Source organism: Vicugna pacos, chromosome 8, assembly GCF_048564905.1.
Source record: "Vicugna pacos chromosome 8, VicPac4, whole genome shotgun sequence".
NCBI lineage: Eukaryota > Metazoa > Chordata > Mammalia > Artiodactyla > Camelidae > Vicugna > Vicugna pacos.
In genome coordinates this window covers 32,847,303-32,867,958 of record NC_132994.1, presented here as the reverse complement: position 1 = coordinate 32,867,958, position 20,656 = coordinate 32,847,303, and the positions used below count along the sequence as shown (strand labels likewise).

Here is a 20,656-nt window from a genome sequence, read left to right as displayed (position 1 = left end):
ACCAAATATTTTCAGTTTTCTCATATTCTAATGTAGCTCCAAAACATTTTCTGGTGTACTATCTGAGTTATCACTGGACTGTCATTTCTCCCAGTCTGGTTGAGCCTGAAGCAGTTTTCATGGCTAAATGATGAACCTTCCAAGAAAGAGGTTTGTGATGAAAATGGAAACACCAGCGTGCTCTTTGTAATCGGTTCTTTAATCTTCCACCTGCCATAATGTAGAGATGGCTCATAATTATCGGAGCAGAGAACCAAACTCCTGTACTGCAGCAAAAAGAATGAGCACTATGGGAGGGCAAATGATAGCATTTACACTCCAGTAGGGAGGGGGACAGATATTTTGGAAGCTTTGACACAGAATCAGACATATTTGTATAACCTTTTCATGTAGAACTGTGCCACAGTCAGAGAGAGGGTTTTGCTTTTTCTTCATTAAAAGCTTATTAAGTGAAGAAATAGGACAGTCGTTTTGCTTCGGTAGATGGGGGTCAGAGAGGCGGGTCTGATCTCCTCAGGATATTAATGTCTGCCTTCAGCCAGGGGAAATGAGCCGTCACTTGAGTTAGAGGCAGCTTTATGTGCTCATCACTAGGGATTCCCATATGTCCAGGGAGCTGCAGCAGTAAAAAATGGCAGAGCTCAGTGGTAGAGTGCAGAGGGCTCTCATTGGAATTCATGTCAGGAAGCTCAGCTCAGTCTGCCCAGAGCAAATCTGTTTAATGTTGATCAGCTGTCCATCTGATAAACTGAATTGATATGGGCATTCCCTCCAAGGGCTGCCCTGACAGTGACAGCCGCAGCACCCAGATGTCTTGTTAGGCTTTTTCGGTAGTCTCAAGTATTTTTAACCCTTTTTGTGATACGCAAACCGGAAAGTACTTTAGAGACCTAGATAAGGAGGCCTGGCTAGGCTTGCTTCTCAGGGAGAAAACAGCCCAGCTTAAACTGTTTCCAGAAACCAGATGTTCTCAGTTAGCTACCTCTCCTCATAATAAGTATCTGGTTAACCTGCAGGATAATTGCACGTTGACAGTGTCAAGTTGTGTCTAGTTATTCAAAATAATTTTTCTTAAAAGTTTCTTAAATATAGTAAGTTACCTGGCTTGGTTATGCTTTATTAGTTTCATAGGTGTGTTAGTTGACCACCAAGCAGAACTTTATTATGTTTGTGTGTAAAGAGAAAATATATTACAAATTTTGTTTTGGTCAGCTAATTTCTAGTAATAAGTATTGTGACTTCTTGCTGAGTCCCAGCGTCCTCTGCTTTCTCAAGTATGAGTACCACCACTGAAGGCAGCTCACCTCTTTGTAGATTGGTTGGCAGGTACGGAGGGAACTAGTTACAGAATAGATTGATACTGAGCTGTCTTTTTGTTTTTTTAAAAAGTAACTGTGAGGAGATGGATATGTTAATTAGCTTGACTGTAGTAATCATGTCACTATATGTTTATTAAAACATCATATACACCTTAAATATATGTATAATTTTATTTTACAAATTTTTAAATACTGAGCTTTCTTTTTTAGAAATAAATCGAGAGAGAGAAATCTTTTTGTTAAGCTGTTATTATTATAAATCATGTTTCTACAAAACTCAAAAATCAAAATTACAGTACTGAATACGAAGGAACTTTGCTTTTGTGTATTTTAAAGGTTCTCACTGAAGTACTGCTTAAGAATTTTTGTCTTTTCTTCTCCCCTCACTTGCAGACTGTGTATTTTCATGGCATGGCAGATTCTAACATTGCTTGGATATTTAATTTCTTTGAATGAGACCCGATGCAAAGACTTTTTGTTTTCTACCTCTTTTCTATATATTCTAACTCAGAATGTCAGGTGAGTTTTCCTGATAGAGACACAGAGCCCTCGGTGCTTGTGTGATTGCTTGGTGTATACGGTCAGAGCTGGAAGTAAGGCTTGGTCAGTGTTTAAGCCCTTGAACCTATGACTTGATCTCTGTTTGGAAGTCACCATAACTACAGCCTACAGATTTGAAATTTTGGGTTCAATACCCTGTTTTTAAAATCAAAATTCTCATTTCCAAATGAAGGAATGAAACAAGATTAGTTTTGAATGCTGTGATCACGGCAAACCTAAAATTAAGAATTCCAGCTTCACTTAGGTTATCAATAAGAGTAAGTGACAAAACAGGAAAATCACTATGTTTCTGTAATTATTACAGTGAATTAAATGAATCTCTTAGGATTTGGGGCCTAACTTACTTATAAGAAAATAATATTTGACACTTAAAGTTAGCACCCTGAAAGTTTCTTTTACCTGGCATTAAAAGCATATACTTTTCCTTTTTATTATTGCTCACATGCCTAGATTTTTTTTTGTATTTTGGTATTTTTGAAGTATACTTTAGGAATTCTCTTGCTCTTAATCTTCTTTTCCCCCTATTCCCTCCATCCTTTGCTCTTAGGGAGCTTTCCTTCTATGGGGCTGTGGAGAGAGAAACAACACAGACAAAATAACTAGTGCGTTAGATGATACTAAGTGCTATGGTGGGGGAAAAAAGCAGAAAGTGGAGATAGGGAGTGCTGGCAGGGCTGGAAAGGTTGCTATTGTATATGCAACAGTCAGAGAAGGCCTTACTGAGCAGGTGCACTTTGCAGGGACCTGAAGGAAGCAAATGACTAAGCTTTGCAAATATATAAGGAAGATCAATCCAGATAGAGGAAGGGGCAAAGGCCCTGTGGCAGGTGCAGGTGTGGCGTTTCAGGGACCACCAAGGAAGCTTATGTAACTGGAGAAGGGTGAGCAAGAAGGAAGAGAGTACCAGATGAAGTCAGAGAGTTAAAGGCCTAGAGGAGCAGGGACAAATTGTGTTGGACCTTGGAATGCATTGCTGAGACTTCGGCTTTTACCCTGAGTGAGATAGGGAGCCGCTGGAGGGTTTTGAGCAAAGAAAGAAAATGATGGGCCTCATGGTTTCTTCATCTTCCTGCTTGCCTCATTTCTGATCTTTTTCATTTTTGCATAGCTAATGGACTAAAAATATTATCTCATTATTATTATAATATTCCTTTTTCAAATTATTAGTGAGATTCAGCATCATTTTATATGGTTTTTGGCCATTTGTGTTTTGCTCTGGAATTTCCTCTTCATATCCTTTCCCATTTTGCTTTTAAACTGTTTATCTTTTTTCTATTAATTTCTTCCCCAATTTGGACAAGCTCTACACATATTTTGAATATAATATTCTTTCTATTATATATGTTGCAAATATATGATTTCAAATCTGTAGTTGCCTCAGTCTCTTTTTATGGGTTATTTTATTATATAAACATTTTTGTATCTTTTAACTACTCAGTTTTATCCATTATTTTCTTTATGGCTTCTTAACTTCCTATTTTATTTTTCAAGGCTTTCTCACCCTAAGGTCATAAGAATATTTTCCTAAAGTTACAGTTCTGTTTTTCACATTTAGGTATTTGATCCATCCAAATTTATTTTTATCTATGGTGTAAGGTAGGGATCTAACTTTATTATTTTTTCCCTTAATTGATAGCCAGTGGCCCCAACATTTTTTGTAAGAATAATCCATCTTTCCCTAACAATCTGAAAGGTTATTTTTACCATAAAAACTAATTTTCCAAATATATTTGGATCTCTTTCTGGATTTTGTTCCGCTAATCTGTTAGTTTGTTCTCGTGATATTACTATACTTTAAAAAGTTGCAGTAACTTCATAGTAAGTTTTAAAATCTAGAGTGACAGGCCTTTTCTTTTCCAAAATTTTCTTTGTGATTTTCAAATTTATTCTTCCCACATGAACATAAAAGTCAATTTTCCAACTTAAAAACAGAAAACCTCTAGGATTCAAATAAAATTATTATTACCATTGTAATACTTTCAGAAACACCCTGAATTTTGTACATTTTGTGTTTAGGGCTTTAGAATCAGAGAGCCTTGGCTTAAATCCAGCTCTGCAATTTACCAGCTATGTGAACTTGAGCAAGTTATGTAGCCAGCCCGCCCAGCTTCCTTCTTTACAGTGGAAATAATAATGCTTACTTCAGAGAGCTGCTGTGAGTTTTATATTATTTTATTAATCTGTTAATTGAGTTATTCTTATGCTTGCAAAATTATTTTATGTGAAGTTGCTTAGCATACAGTAACTAATTGACTCAAATTAATTAATTTAGTAAGTGGGAGCCATTATCGCCATTAGGCATTTTTTAAAATAGGCTATTTGAAGTATTTTCAGATGAAATAACATGATATCTAGCATTTGCTTCAAAATAATCTGAAAGGAAAAACAATCTAGAAGGAGAGTGAAAGATGTAGCTAAACCAAGTTTAGGGCCCACACAGGTTCTTCATGCTATGTTTTCTACTTTTATTATGTTTGAAAATTTCCAAAATAAAGTTTTTTGAAAAATGCATCTTTAAAAACTGTTAAAAATGACAAAGCTTAAACATTTGTTATTTCTAAGTGGAATATTTTATATTTATTATAAACCTCTCAAAAGAAGGAAAGCAAGGAAGGACGGAGGAAGAAAAAGGGAAAAAATAGAATAAGAAAGAAGACTCCATTGTCTTTTTTCTCCCTTGCCTATGTGGTGAAACACAATTGACCCTTCTATTACTTCTAACACCAACTTAAACGTGTAAAATGTTTAAGAGTTTTCAAATTAATATAAGGAACAATTTCTAATAATTAAAACTATTCATCAGCAGTCCTGGCTTCTGTGTAATTTATTACTCATCTGTGGAAGGAGCTAATTGTGCTTAATTGAATTGTGGGGGTCACTTCCCATTCTAATTCTATAAACTGGACTTTTTAGTTTATTCAGTTATTTAGTTATTATTTCATACCTGTTGAAACTAAGGATGATAACAATCCTCTCTACCTTCATGAAATTGATTGCAAAGTAAAGAGCTATTCATTTAACAAATATTTACAGGCAGCCTAGGGAGTAGGATAGTATCATTTACAGTGTAGTGAGGAAGAGAGGTGGTAGGAAGAAAGATGGCTTAAGAAATAACTTTGACATAGTATAGTAAATGAGCTATGTTCAAAGGCTTTCAAGCACAGAAGTTAACTTTGTGGAAGTGAGGAAGGACATAGGCTGATTCTTAAAAATTCTTTAACAGAATATATTTATCATTCACCCTATGGCAGCAAAAATACGACATATCTATATAGTAGACCTCTGAAGAGATGTTAAATAGAACAAGGAGATTCTTTATTTGTACATAATGTAGAACTGTCTCCAAGAGATATTATTAGGTGAATAAAACCAGAGTGCAGAAATCTGAATGTAAAATGTCTTTACCAGTTTTGTGATATAGTTTTTATTGATCATATCTTTCAGGAGTTTATTTGACTCTAACAGACAGTAAATTAAAGAAATACAGTTTGTATTTATCTCAGATAACAAGAAGTCTAGAGATGGACACATCAGAGCAGGGGTAGCCCTCAAAGAAGTCATCAGGGGTCCAGGCTTCTCATTTCTTCCTGCACTACCATCCTTAGGTTGGGAGCCCTCTTTAGGATCCTGTGCCTCTAGGCAGCTGGACCATATTCTAGACAGGAGTAATGAGTAAGCCCAAAATGCCAAAGGTACATGCCACCTGAATCTGTCCCCTTAGATCAGAAACTCAGTAGATTTCTCAGAACTTCCACCTAGTGGACTTCTACTCACATTCATTGGCCAAACTGCTACACGATCACCTCTAGCCTCAGGGGATCTTGCAGAGGTTAGTATTTTTAAATGAGTTCATTGTCACTCCAAAAGTAACCAAAGGTTTGTTAGTAAGTGAGCAAGGAGAGTGGATAGGTAACTAGCAATGTCTGCCATCCTTATTTCTAAAGCTTAGGATGCTAAAAAATTTGGAGCAATGCTGGAAGAATATGGATCAAAGCAGATTAAGTTGTTTAACATATAACTGAAAGAAACTTATTTGGTGAAAATTCTTGTAAAGACATCATTAATCCTCAGGGTTACATTCAATGTGGTAATTACTTCCTTACTCTGATTACTTAACATAAGCAGCATTCATTTGTGACTCTTTTCCAATCAAGATTTAGCATAAAAAATACCTGAGTACTAAAATATATGTACATAAATAGCATGAAGACTTTTATATAAGGTAATTTCTAAAATCCAGCACACTGAAAGTTTACTAGCTTGTTTTGAGTGGCTAAAATAGGAATAAGATAATGAGAAGAAAAAGTTCCGAGATTCTTTCATCCTGTCACTGCTTCTCTGCTTTATACTAAATTAACTCTTACATAATGTGGTCTGGAGTTATTTATCTAATGATAAAATCTTAGAAGTAGAGAGCACAATACTAGATAGTAGAATTGCAGAACAGATTTCAAGATGACCAGTTTATTTCTATTTCTTATAGAAAAGTAGGTACTAATAATAGCGATAATTTTGTCTCACTTTAACTATTAACTACCAGTCTAGGTAATTTTTTTTAATCCCAAATCTTATAATTTTGGAACTAAATCTTAAATTTTAGGACTGAAATCCCTGAATCTTAGAACTGGAACAGACTTTCTCTAGTTCCCCTTTCAGTGATGAGAAGACCAGGTGTCTCAGAGTTTCAGGGATTTGCCCATGAACTGTCTGTTACAGGCAGAGAGAACTGTTACCCAGATTCCTGACTGAGCTAATCACTTGATTTTGGTTCTAACCAAATGATTTGGAAACAACTTGATTACCTTTTTTAGCTACTATGAACAGAGTCAAGTCTAGTCATAATATACTTTGTCCTAGCAAAATTCTCTTCTGTAGTGTTTAGAACTAGGGATGAAAATTCGACACGTTTGTGGTAGGCTTATACCAGTCTTGGTAACACTGGTAAGTTTGGCTCTCCCCTCCCCGCATTTACTATTCATTAGGTAAATAAACATTTTAAATTATCATTGGTCACTATGACAGGCTCTGAGTTCCAGCTTTGTCCTTGATAAACTGAATGTTCCAACCAGATATTTAACCTCCCCCAGACCTGCTATAATTAGAATCACAAGTAGATAATATAAATGAAAATTCTTTGTAAGTTGTGGGTACTGTACAAATTATGGTTTTTCACTTTTATTATTACCATTGTTTTTATTGTTTCTGGCCATGTGGTGTTTAAAGATTGCTATTTGTTTAATGAATGCAGTTTTATGATTACAGATGTCTTTATTAAAAGCTCCCAATCATTCATTTTCATCCTTAGGATAATTCAAAACACCTATGACTTCTGCTTGCCTGGTTATTACTTTCTTCTGTAAGCCGAACTGCGTGAGAGATTTATCTAGTGCTTAACCTTTTTTGAGTTTTATACTTGTTAATAATTTCATTATGTAATTTTTGTGAAATGTAACAATATACATTTTTACAGTAAACATTTTTTTAAAGTAGAATACATTTGCAGGGCACTAATAAAATATATTTTTATTCCTTTCTTTTACTCACATTTTTAAAGGATATTTTAAATGTTAGCTCCTCTTTTTTTTTTTTAATGTTTTTTTATTAACTTCTCAATAGTCTTATAAGCCTCTGTGCCCAGTGATTTTCTTTGGGATGTACTGAGGTTTTAATATAAACCATGAATTTACTCTTCTCAGAAGCTGTTTAACTCACTGGTTCATCTTCTACTCTGCCAATTTGTAGTCAAGTACCAGTGTACACTGGGTCATTTTTACATATTCTTTTACTTTTTTTTTAACAAAGAGAATAAATTATAAATGTGATTTTTCCTTTGTAGAGGCCAAGTTGTTTGTCACCTTTATTTTATTGCATCTTTATGTAATTAACGTACTATCGTTGTTAAACTAGTATTACATTTTTTTTTGAGAGAGGAGACTTTTACATTTATTACTTGATCATTTTATATTTGCCTCCTTGTCTAAGGCTGTTGTTCTAGGTCAGATGCTTAAATTTGACCTTTAGGTCGAATCCTTTTGTTACATTTCCCCTGGACCTTTGTTTAAAAAACTTCCTCCACTGATCTCTCTACTTTTACTACCTACTTTTTTCGGATTTTATTAGAGATAATTTGTATCTCTCAAGTTAACCACAGGCAAAAGTTTTGCAAGTTGTTTCACTACTTTATAACACAGTATGTCCGTTCTTAATCCTCCAATAACAATTTCCTTTCTGCCTTTCTGGATTCCACTAAAAGGTTTCCATTTCTTCAGCCTTTACCTCTAGCCTCAAACATTCAGACTCAAAGCCATTGACACACATTTTAGGCTTTTGTTGCAACAGCACCCACACCTACATATACCAGTTTCTATATCAGATATCTATTGCTACATAGCAAACTGCCCTAAGATTTAGTTAGTGACTTGAGATGCTGAATGGTTCTTCTGCCTGTGGTCACTTGCATGACTGCATTCAAAAAGCCTTAATGCATAAGCACTTATCAGGCTTTGCTTGTGTCATGTTCATGAATGTCTTTTTGGCCAAAGTAAGTCTCATGGACAAGCCCAGAGTTAGTGTGGAGGGGACTGCACAGGAGCATGGAAACAAAGAGGCATGATTCACATGGGGCCGTTCGTAACAGATTCCAGCAGATTTCCAGCTCTGCATTACTGTGTGGTTTTGGGCAAGTCATTTAACTGTGCACAACAATATCTTACCTATAAAAAGAGATTAACAATAACTATCATAGGGTGGTTATGAGGTTTAAATTTTTTAGTAATTGTTGATTTTTATGATTATAAAAGTAAATGTCATTGTAGAAAATGTACAAACTATAGAAAAGTATAAAAAAGAAAGCAAACATCTCTTGAAACCCCAATCTGATACAGTACTATACTATAAACTCGGGCCTTCTCTATCTTAATTACTACTCTAGGTATGTATCTTGATTCTTGTTCTGAAAGGTAAGGTCCTTGAAGGAAGAGACCACATTTTATTCATCTCTGTAAATTCCATAGCTTTGCATTTGGGACTTAAAGAGATAATACATAAAAGTGCTTAGCCTAATGTCTGGCACAGATTGTATTCCCATTTAAATTAGAGTTCTATTAGATACTAGTAAGAATTTTCAGAAATCCTAAAGTTATGGAGAACAAACTTATCCTGAGAACAAAGTATCTAAATGGATCTGTGGAGGTTGGCCCTTCACTGGTCAGTCTCTCTCTGGGGAATCCTGGTGACTGGCTGGTGAAGTAGAGTGTGGGGATTCCTGGCGGCTGGCCGGGGAGACTGTGGGGAATGGTGGAGAGAAGGAAGGCTTCAAGATCTGCTTATAGATCCCAGACTACTCAGTGGAAAGACCTCTGTTAAAACTTCATTCAAACCCCTAATTTATCCCTCTCCCTTCTTTCCCCTCTGGTAACAATAAGATTGTTTTCTATGAGTCCCTTTCTGTTTTGTAAATAAGTTCATTTGTATTTTTTTTTAGGTTCCACATATAAGTGATATATTATTTGTCTTTCTTTGACTTCACTTAGTATGTTAATCTCTAGGTCCATCCATGTTGCTGCAAATGGAATTATTTCATTCTTTGTTATGGCTGAGTAGTATTTCATTGTGTATATATATACCACATCTTTATCCAATCATCTGTTGATGGACATTCAATATCTTGTAATAACCTATAATGAAAAAGTATAGGAAAAAGTATATATATGTATAACTGAAACACTATGCTGTACAGCATTAACTAACACATCATAAATCAACTATGCTTCAATTAAAAACAGAACAAACAAAAACTTCATTCAAGTCCCTTTGCAAGGGTACTTGCATCAAACCAGCAGCTGCAGTTTCCAGACTTCTGTCTTCAGCTTCTTGATGCTTCCCTAAGTTTGAAGCGTTCAGCTAACAGTTGCAAGGGAGAGACATCAGATATGTACACATGATTTCCATGACAAATATGATCATGACAGTGGAGCCACTTTCTGTGTTGCTATATGGGCATATGCAGCAACACAAATTAGGATACAATGGAACCTGTCCCCTGTTGGCAGAGTTACCTCCCAAAAATGGAGAGATCAGTAATCATCCAGCTGGTACAATACTGAATTGCTTCAAAATCAACTCATAGTTGATGCCAAGTAAAAGCACTGTATACCCATTAAAATATGGCATAATTGAAGAAATAAAGTACATTTGAAACCTTCAAAAAAAACCCACAGAACTTCAAAATGTGAAGTGTAATAGGTCAGAGAAAGACAAATACTGTCTGATTTCACTTATATGTGGAATCTAAAAAACAAAAACTGAACTCATAGATACAGAGAACAGATTGGTATTTCCTAGGGGTGGAGGGAGGGAGGTAGACAAAAATGGATGAAAGTGATCAAAAGGTACAAACTTCCAGTTATAGAAAAAAAAAGCCATGAAGATGTAATGTACAGGGGATTTAATGTATGAATGATGACTATGGTTAATAATACTTTATTATATATTTGAAAATTGCTAAGAGAGTAGATCTTAAAAGTTCTCATCACAAGAAAAACAATGTTGTAACTCTGTGTGGTGACAGATGTTCACTAGGCTTACTGTGGTGATCATTTCACAATACAGTCCTCCGTTGGTATCTGTAGGGGACTGGTTCCAGGACCCACCTCAGCTACCGAAATCTGTGGATACTCGAGGCTCGTAGACTATCCTCCATATCCATCGTTCCACATCTGCAGGTTCAAGCAGCCTTGGACTGTGTACTACTTTAGTATTTACTGGAAAAATTTTCGTGTAAGTGGACTCGCACAGTTCAAACTGGTGTTGTTTAAGGGTCAAATTTATGTACGAATACTGAATCATTATATTGTACACCTGAAAGCTGATTACTGTTATATATCAATTATATCCCAGGAGAAAAAACTTCATTAAAAAACAATAATTTAAAAAAGAGGGACTAATATATGAAATATTTTATTGTTGAAAACTGAAGTCTGACATTAGTGAGAAGAAGGTATTCTTTACACTCAGACAAGTCTTACCTTTATGTTTTAGTCAAAGAAGTTTGGCAGAGATCACAGAACTTATCCATACTGCTCTCCTTGTACATCGTGGGATAGTAAATTTAAATGAATTACAGTCTACTGATGGGCCACTGAAAGACATGCAATTTGGAAATAAAATAGCTATCCTGAGTGGAGACTTTCTTCTAGCAAATGCCTGCAATGGACTAGCTCTGCTACAGAACACCAAGGTAAAACTGGGCAGGGTCTGCTTGTGTCTGGATAGCCTGTAGGTGTCTCCTGGTTGACTATAGGAGCCCCAGAGATCTGGACACCCTGATGCCCCAGCTCCTCACACATAGATGCCCGGTAAAATTGTGATGATGATAATGATGATAACGGCAGTGTCAACACCAGATAAAGCTGGTAAATGCTAGGAAAGAGTTTTGAAATTAATTTCTATTTTTTGCTGATTATACGTGGAATTCTTGGATAATTATGAGAAGTATTAAATATTCAATACAACGAAGATATAAATAAATATTACCTATAATCTCACTATCCAGAGAGAATCACTGTTGGTTAATATTTTCATGTATTTCCTTTCAGTATTTTTTGTTTGTTTATGCATACCTTTATATATGTGGGTTTTGGGGTAATGTAAGTGGGAACTTAGGACATGTACAAGGTTTTTTAAAAAAGATCCTGCCTATTTTCTCCCATTGCGTATATGATGTGGGCATTTTCTCATGTATTAACATTTTTCATAAACTTTTTAATGTTTGCACAATACTCAGCTATTTAGATGTAATATTGTATAACAAGTTCCTTATTTTTGTACATTTAGGTTGTTTCTAATTTTTTAGTATCATAAATAGGTCTGTAGTAAACATCTTTATACATCAGTTTTTCCTCATTTCAGATGATTTCTTTAAGACAAGTATCTAGAAGTGGTTCAAAGAGTTTAAACAGTTTTAGAATTCTTGCTACATACTGCCAAGCTGCTTTCCAGAAAGATTATAGAAGTAGTCCTTATATATCAGTTAGGATTAGGTTTGACTATAAAATAACAGTGGCCAAAACAAGATATGAGTTTATTTTTTCTTACTTTTCACATATTTTTACTATTCAGGAGTAGGCAGTCCAAGGTTGATATGGTGATTCTAAAGTCAGGAACCCAGGCTGCTTCTGTCTTACTGCCCTGCCATTCCTCTCTTACCACTTTATGGCCCAAGGTAGTTGCCATCATGTCTTCACTCCAATCAGTGGGAAGGAAGGAAGGGGAAGGGCAAAGAAGGGCAGATCTCCTCCCTTGAATGTCAAGTAAGTGTACATTCTGATCACCAAGGACAGTCTCAGTGTAAGTCTGCTGTCCCAGAATCCCATCTGACTTAGCATCTGTCCTGGATTTTTCGTTTTTAACAGAGAATGATTACTAGTAATTACATTAGAATAAGCCAGCATGGATTTGATAGACCTCTGCTTTCTATTTCCAGCCTCTGCCTCAGTTTTTGTCTAGCATAGGCTGGTAATCTATGAGGCCCATGTACAATAGGGAGAGTTCTCATATTAAGGTGTTATTATATCTGAAAGACAACTAGCAAAAACTCATTTCTTCTCTCAGCTGTCTCATACACCTCCCAATCAAGGACAGCATGCAGGGCAGTTGTTGATATGACAAAGTATACTGCTTGTCTAGGGACAGTTAACTCCTTCCTGTTTCAGGTGTTAGAAGTATTTGACACTGCTGCCCCAGCTGGCCACTTGGTGTATCCCCCAACTGTATGGCCCGTGTCTTGCCTTCAAGAGTCACAAAACTACCAGATACCAGTCCAAAAGCTCAGTGGGAAATACAGTAAGTTAGAGGTCCAGTGTCTTTGAAATAGACATGTGGGAATTCAAGGCTGATCAGTTGTGTATAAACTGAGTAAAATGTAGACTAAATACACTTGCTTGTATGATGTAAACTGGTAACTATTTTATTGTTCGGCAGTACTTTGTTTTTGCAGTAAACCTTTTGGCAGCAGTAAGCTTAAAAAAAAGTATACATTTTATGTTTAAAAAGTACTGGATTTTTATTTCTCAGGCAAGTTGATAAGGCATGTGTAACTTGCATAAAATGTTTGTTGACATTTACTATCCACTATGGCCTCCTTTCATGTGGTATCACTGACCACATGAAAACAAGAAGAGTCAAATCTGCTGAAAAAATGTCAGGATCTAGTTACAAAGTTAGTAGTTACTTTAAGGAGACTTCCTGAAGATGATGATTTAACACATGCAGCTGAAGAAAGTATATATACATGCAACTCTGTGAAGCCTAAATTTTATTTAGGTAAATAACTATTCTTCTAAATTAATTTCACTAATATTCAACTATAAGCAATAGCTTTATGTTTGTTGGCTCCAGTGACAGAAGAAGAACTTTGTAAACAGTTAAATAATTCCAATTTCAGTTGATTGCCATCAGATATTTCATGTAATTAAATCATTTTAGTCAATTCTAAAAATGCTTTGTTTTTCCATCCATTCATGGAATTAAGGTAAAGCTTTTGGAAGTACATTCTATCAAAGGTAGAGTCATGAGTGAGACTGGAAAATCAGTTTAAAAGTTCAACATGGAAGATAAAATTATTAGTTTATAATAATAATACAAGTACAAATTTAGGTAAAGCATACATGGTGTTAGGATAAAAACGATCATCTTATTACATTGAGAAACCTATGGTGTAGTTGGAATTGGTTGAGGCATACCCATAATTCATAATTGCATCAAAACAGATATCAACATTCTACTAATTGAAATAAAAACTATTGTTATAAAAATTTACAGAATAATCTTTTTATAGTCAGAGGCTGTGGACTACAAGATTGGGGGATACAGCTGTGTTGAATACAAAGCTATACTTCAGCAACACACTATATGGGTTCTCTCTTTGGTGCCTCTCATTAGTCAGATTTTAGAAGTCTTTATGCCTAATAGTGGTATTGAACTTTGTTACAAACAGGTCATCAAAATTTTGGTGACATTTTGTTCAAAATCAGTTGGAAATATTAAATCAAGTATTTAACAAATGAAACACCAAATGAAGCTTTTAGAGAATTGCAGTTAATGAAAATAAACCTTCCCCTGGAATTTTTCTCTACAGAAGCAAAGATTAGGAATTGAACAAAATAAATAGTAAGAACTGAAATGCTCTACAAGATTAAAATTTGCAATTCTGTAATTGTGATTTGGAATATCTCACCTTGCAGGAAGAATATTTTGGTGATGTTCCTATTTTGAATACATTATACACATACACAAATGAAATAAAATTGAAAAGGCCCAGATACTGCAGTATTTAATTTTGGTAAAACATTCGAAAGAATCATAAAATCAATTTATTTGACAAATTTTGTCTTGTAAAAATATTTGTCAAAGAAGGGCATTCTGAAGGAAGTAAAAAGACAGTACCTTGAAAATATTTGGACTAGGATGGTTATGTTTTTCAATATGAAAATAATTAGAATTGAGTATTTCTTCCATTTAGCAAATTTGCTCTGAGCTTACCAAGCAACTCAGAATCTGTAGAAAGAGCATTTTTCTCGATTAAAAATATTATGGTCTACCAATAAAAATCAATTGAAAATATCAGTAATTTCAAATTAATTAATCATGCAAATGTGAAGAATATTGCTGGTAGTTTTATTTTTAAATACCATATTTCTGAAAACACATTCTTCAGAAAAATGCCAGTGACACAATATTAGAGACAGATATGGCTAAGAAACAAATTAAAGTATGTGAATATGTTCCAAGAATATTTATTTTATTGGCTATTTTTTACTATTCAGATAATCAACATAAAGAAGTTCTTTTGAATTTTAATATACATGGATATGTGTTATTTTTATTTCTTTTGAAATTTTACTTTTGAAAATAATCTTTCAATAAAAGTAGTTTAAAAGTCCCCCAATGTAATAAATCAATTGTTAGTTAAAATGTAAGTTTCAGAAAGTACAAAATCTTAATTACCCCTTTTACTCTCAAGTGCCCCAATTTGGATGATAAATTATATAGTGTCACCACTTTAAAGACATTTCTCAGAAGTTATTTGAAATCCTTCTGCTTACATTCTATTGGCCAGAACTTAATGATATGGTCACCCCTGTGAGAGAGACTAGGAAATATAAACTTTATTGTGGGTCGCCATGTGCCCAGGAAAAATGTGGAAGACGCAGAGAATAGATACTGGGAGACAAGTAGCATTCTGCCCTACCTTCCCATCACATTTTTGGCTAGCACATATTTTCATTAGACAGAACTGTTGATTTTTAGGGAGAAAATAGTATGATACTTTAATATAGAGCTTATATTCACCTGAAAAAGAAGCTAAAGTAAGAAATGAATTGCTGTATAAAATGGAATAATAAATAACCTCAGTTTATTTGGGAGCCACTCTGACTCATTGTCCATCCTCCCTCTTCACCCCTGCTGTGATCTGTGATGAACTTTGGGTCTTGGAGAAGGAGGAAGCATCAGAGAGTACAGTCTGGCATAATTTCTGGGTGCCTTGAGCTGCACATAGACTAGCTCTAGCCACACACACTGACCCCTCATGGCTTAGACCCACATACCTGAGAAGAAGAGATGTTATGGACATGCTAACTAGGTCCACATTTCAGCCTGGCCCTCAGCCATTTCTAAAAACAAAACAACGAAACTAAAGCTTATTGCCTTTAGACAAATTTATATCTGTTTTCTCTAATCATCAATTTTAACTTACTTTAAGCTATTCTAATGAAATCTTATATAAGGTTTCAAGATGGTGGTTATTAAGTACAAGTATTATTAATATGCTATAATGACACAAACAAGTACTCACTTTAACTACTTCACTTTTTGGGAATAATATTTAATATGTTCCTTTTTCTTAGCTGGCTTGTATCATTCACACATTCTTTCAGTGTGGTTCAAGTTCAGAGAAAATGGAGATTTTATTCCCATCAAAATCAAATCAGATTCACAGCCTGTGAAATCCACTCTTGGTGTTTTGCATTCAGAAACATCACTATAAATGTTCCAGAGTCTAAGACCTCCACCATCTGCTCCATTAGGCACTGGATTACTGTAGCACTACTTGATTTACAAAAAAAAAAAAAAAAAAAAAAATAGCCTTAGCATATCCAAGCAACAGTTCAGCCTGGAGCTTCTCCTTGACATAAGAATGAATGGGCCTTTTCCGCCCGCTCCCCCACCCCCCCACCCCAGCACCGCTCCGGCCGCACCGCGCTCGCTCCGAGCTCCAGCTAAGCTAGAGCCGCTGTCGTGTCCCTCCAGCCGCCATCATGATCATCTACCAGGACCTCAGCCATGATGAGATGTTCTCCAACATCTACAAGATCCGGGAGGTCGCGGACGGGCTGTGTCTGGAGGTGGAGGGGAAGATGATCAGTAGGACAGAGGGTAACATTGATGACTCGCTCATTGGTGGAAATGCCTCCGCTGAAGGCCCCGAGGGCAAAGGTACCGAAAGCACAGTAATCACTGGTGTCGATATTGTCATGAACCATCACTTGCAGGAAACCAGCTTCACAAAAGAAGCCTACAAGAAGTACATCAAAGATTACATGAAGTCAATCAAAGGGAAACTTGAAGAACAGAGACCAGAAAGAGTAAAACCTTTTATGACAGGGGCTACAGAACAAATCAAGCACATCCTTGCTAATTTCAAAAACTATCAGTTCTTTATTGGTGAAAACATGAATCCAGATGGCATGGTGGCTTTGCTGGACTACCGTGAGGATGGTGTGACCCCATATATGATTTTCTTTAAGGATGGTTTAGAAATGGAAAAATGTTAACAAATTTGGCTGTTACTTTGGATCTATCACCTGTCATCATAACTGGCTGGCCACTGCTTTCATCCACACAACACCAGGACTTAAAAGACAAATGGAACTGATGCCATCTTGAGCTTCATTTATTTTGATGTTGATTTATTTGGAGCAGAGGCATTGTTTTTGAGGAAAAAACATGTGTAGGTTGTCTAAAAATAAAACGCATTTAAATTTATCTGAGAGAATGCCTCTTAGTTTAATACATATCTAACTCCATCCTGTGTAGTGTTCCTGGAGAAGCTAGACCCAGGTGTTAGACCACTACTAGAAAGCTTAAGACTGTCTTCAGATAACTTCTGCAGTGAAAACTACTTCGGGACTTGGAAATACAAACAAGAATCTAAAGTAATTGAGTTGAAGTAAAGGGAAAGACCATGCTCATAGCAGTGCCAACACTTGAAGTGGATTCCTTACACATTTCATCACCTACAAACGGAAGTAGTTAACTCTGGAAGAGATTACTGAAAGAATAAAAAGAGACTAATACAGTTGGAAGCAAAAAAAAAAAAAAAAAGAATGAATGATCAGGCATTTCCTTCCCCTCCAGTGAGCCCTGTACCTTCATGGTCTCTGCACAGGTTTGCTTCTTTGGATTTGCATTTTATCAACCTTTGTCTGGTAAGGATTTGTTTTTCTCTTCCTTTTTAAGCCATGGTATGTTTTTTTTCTGAATTTGATAGTTATGTGTTGAATTGAAGCCTTTATTCTATGCAACCCTCCTGTTCATCCAAAACATGGATCTTTTGTACATTGTTCTTCAAAGGTCAATTTCAAAAGATGCTTCACTGGCTCACTCTTTGTGAAAGACCTTGAGTACCATGTCCAGGAGTCCATAATTGATCTTCTACAAATCTAGGCTTTTTGTAGCTCTCTTTTAATCATAATAGATGATTTCCAAATCATGTGAGCAGTGTTTTAAACTGAGTAGATTGTAAGGGGTAACTAAAGTGCTTTATCAAAGAATTTTCTTTGATTGAGCAAATCTCCCATATTCAGAACCAGTTCCTTTTATTTAAATATTCAGCAGTATTCCCCTCAGAATATTTTTTCAAGAAAGGTAAAGTTTTATCTCAGAAGAGGACTAATTTTATTAAATGAGTTCCCAGAAGCTTAAGTGTAATACTAACCATTAATAGGGGGGTTTTGGTGAGGGAAGAAGAGGTGGTGATAAATACTTTTGGGGGGCAGTATGAAGTTCTCTCCATGTGGTTAATGTCTTGGTAAAGTTAGATTTCTATGTAATGATGTTTTAATTTTCCTTTATAAGCAATAAAAATTGTCAGCAGTAGCAATGTAAATAGAGACCACAGCAATAGCGATCAGGCAGAACTTAACACAGAATTTCTGTATATAGTATTAGGTTTTTTCACAATGACAGCATGCATTTTCTCTGAGGGTATATATTTAGCTTGGTAATTAAACTTAGCATATTTGTAACAACTTTAGTATTTTATGACTTATTCATTCTACCAATTTCCCATTTTCTTGTGCTACTGGATTCTTGTCTGAATTTCTATATTACATGTTTATCACTGTACTTCTCCTGGGGCAGATGATTAGATGAAGTATTCTGCAGTCATATGAAATTCAGAGCTGTCGTAATTGCCCAGGGTAAAATTAACAAAGTCAATTATTCTCCCTTTGGCTTTTCCCTGAAGATATTAGGGGGTCTTCAAGGTAACTGCCTTAGGTAACATTTAGATTTTTAAATATCTCGAAGTATAGAAATTGGTATATTAATACTCTGGTAATTGTCTTTGCTATTATAGCTATAGACACATAAGTGTGAATTAACAAGACTTTGAATTCAAGAGTGAGTTTAAAAATTAATGTTTAAAGGAGATGTAAGGTTAGCTCAGTGGTAGAGCCATATACAAGGTCCTAAGTTCAAACCCCAGTACCTACATTAAAAAAAATTGAGTTTTTGTTCATTTTCAATTATGGAACTAAGGGCAACTTTTTATTTTAGTACTTCACTGTATGAAGATCCTGGACTAAGTGACCTCAGAATGCCCCTTTTTAAGCTATAAATTCCCTGACTCCATTGAAATAAATTGTGTTCTTGTAGAACATCATTGAATGCAGAAACAACGGGATCATGCCAGAATCTAAAGTTTTAGTGTTTGAGCATCAAGTGATCAATGAAACATGCTGAATAAAAATTGGTGGAGGGGGAGGAGGTAGAGGATCATGACATGGAAAAGCACTATAATTTAGAAATCTGGCTGACCATTACAGGTTTTCCTTGGTCCCTGTGTTTATTTGTAGACTGGATTTATTTATATCTTAGGATTAAGCCACAGTGCAAATAAGACTATGCCTATTACTACTTATCATCTTTTTATTCAAGTGTTTTATTTTACATGTACAGTGATAACCCTGGGATGTAAAGAATTTAATTCACTGTGTTTTTTTTTTAATCTTTCTGGAAATTTTCATTTCACGGACCTGTCACTATACATCAGATAAAAGACTGTGAGTTAGCCCCAGTCTTCTCTAAACGCCCCCTTTCCCGTAGAACATAGTCATGATATCATTCCTGGGGGCCATTCTATTAAGCATTAGTGATTTATATTTCTAAATAACCAGTAGTACAGATGTACTCCTTACAGAGCTGATGCATTTCCTTATGTTAACTTTGTTTTCCTAAAGGCATAAATATGTTGTTTACAAGGAAGAATTCTGTTTGTATGAATATGCTCAATTTATGCATATAAATCTTTTATATCATCTATATATTTTAATAAAGAGGCTTCTATTGGTTATTTGATATTTTCCTTATCTGTTATATTACTTTTAGTTTCAAGTTCATGTTGAAAAGTGAAACCTAAAATATGCTATATCGTATAAAATTTAAGTTTTTCTCTATGATATCCATTTAAAATAGGCCTTATTGTGACCTTATGTGTTTATAGTCTTGTCATCACTGTTTTACTTGTGGAAATTATTGAATTAATGTCTTTTACCCTCTGTAGTTTGACAGTCAGGATTAATGTTCTTTTCTTTATATAACCTACTCAAATGTAGATTTTCATGACTAGAGTAAATGTGTGCAGAAGGAAAGTAGGGTGTCATATATTGTAACAATAAAGGAAGCTATCTCCATATCAGTTAGAGAAGTCAAAATGCTATTGTAAATTTTTAACTTCAAAATCCCTAATTTTTCCAGTTTTTTCTTATCATTTGCTCATATAGCCACATATTAAACAGACACTATTTTCTGAGTCTGCTTCCTCGATCTTTAAAGTAAAAGTGATACATGTTTGAGATACATACTAGAGATAAGACAAAACATTATGTTCTTTTAAAATTTATTATCTCATTAAAACCATGAACTTTACCCTTTCCGTGCAATAAAACAATAGAATAAAGTATCTTTTGGGCATAGGAAAGTCATATGCCATCATGCAAAATGGGTACTCCTCTGAGTGTCTATGTCAAACCAGAAACTTGGTGACAAGAAAAAAGAGAAACATTTCTTCTATATGCCTGGCATTCAAAGAAACCCATTTTAAAAAAAAGTCTGTGTTATACAAAATACACCATCTCAAATGGGTAGCATTGAACCTCTCGCCATGGGTGGCCTTGCAATACACTGGTTATGACAATCTTATTGTACACTTTGGCAACCTAAATTTTTATAAATCCCTTTTTCCACCTTCTAGAAGTAAAATTAATCAAACCAGCCTCTTCCCCTCCAATTTCACTGACATAAATGGCTATTTCTCCAAAGCCAGAGGAGGAAAAAAAATCTATTTTCCAGCTTGACTTATTCAGTGTTCTTCTTTTGCCTTTTTAATGACTTTACTCAAGGAATTTCCCTGAGTTTGGAGTTTACGAAAGTACTAGGCTAATGAAGCTGAAGATGAAGCTGATTCCTTCTTCTTTGTCCTCAGCCACCTAACC

The 20,656-nt window shown here is 35.2% G+C and overlaps 1 protein-coding gene and 1 pseudogene across 3 annotated transcripts in view; both read left to right on the top strand.

Moving 5' to 3' along the window:
• PDSS2 (decaprenyl diphosphate synthase subunit 2) overlaps positions 1-20,656 on the top strand; it is a 189,231-nt gene that overhangs the window by 95,130 nt on the left and 73,445 nt on the right. For all 3 annotated transcript variants that reach the window (XM_006205627.4, XM_072965668.1, XM_072965667.1), the window contains one exon: positions 10,920-11,118. In XM_006205627.4, coding sequence (XP_006205689.1) covers positions 10,920-11,118 — 199 coding nt within the window. The remainder of the gene's footprint in view (positions 1-10,919; positions 11,119-20,656) is intronic.
• LOC116281572 (translationally-controlled tumor protein pseudogene) lies at positions 16,130-17,241 on the top strand (annotated as a pseudogene).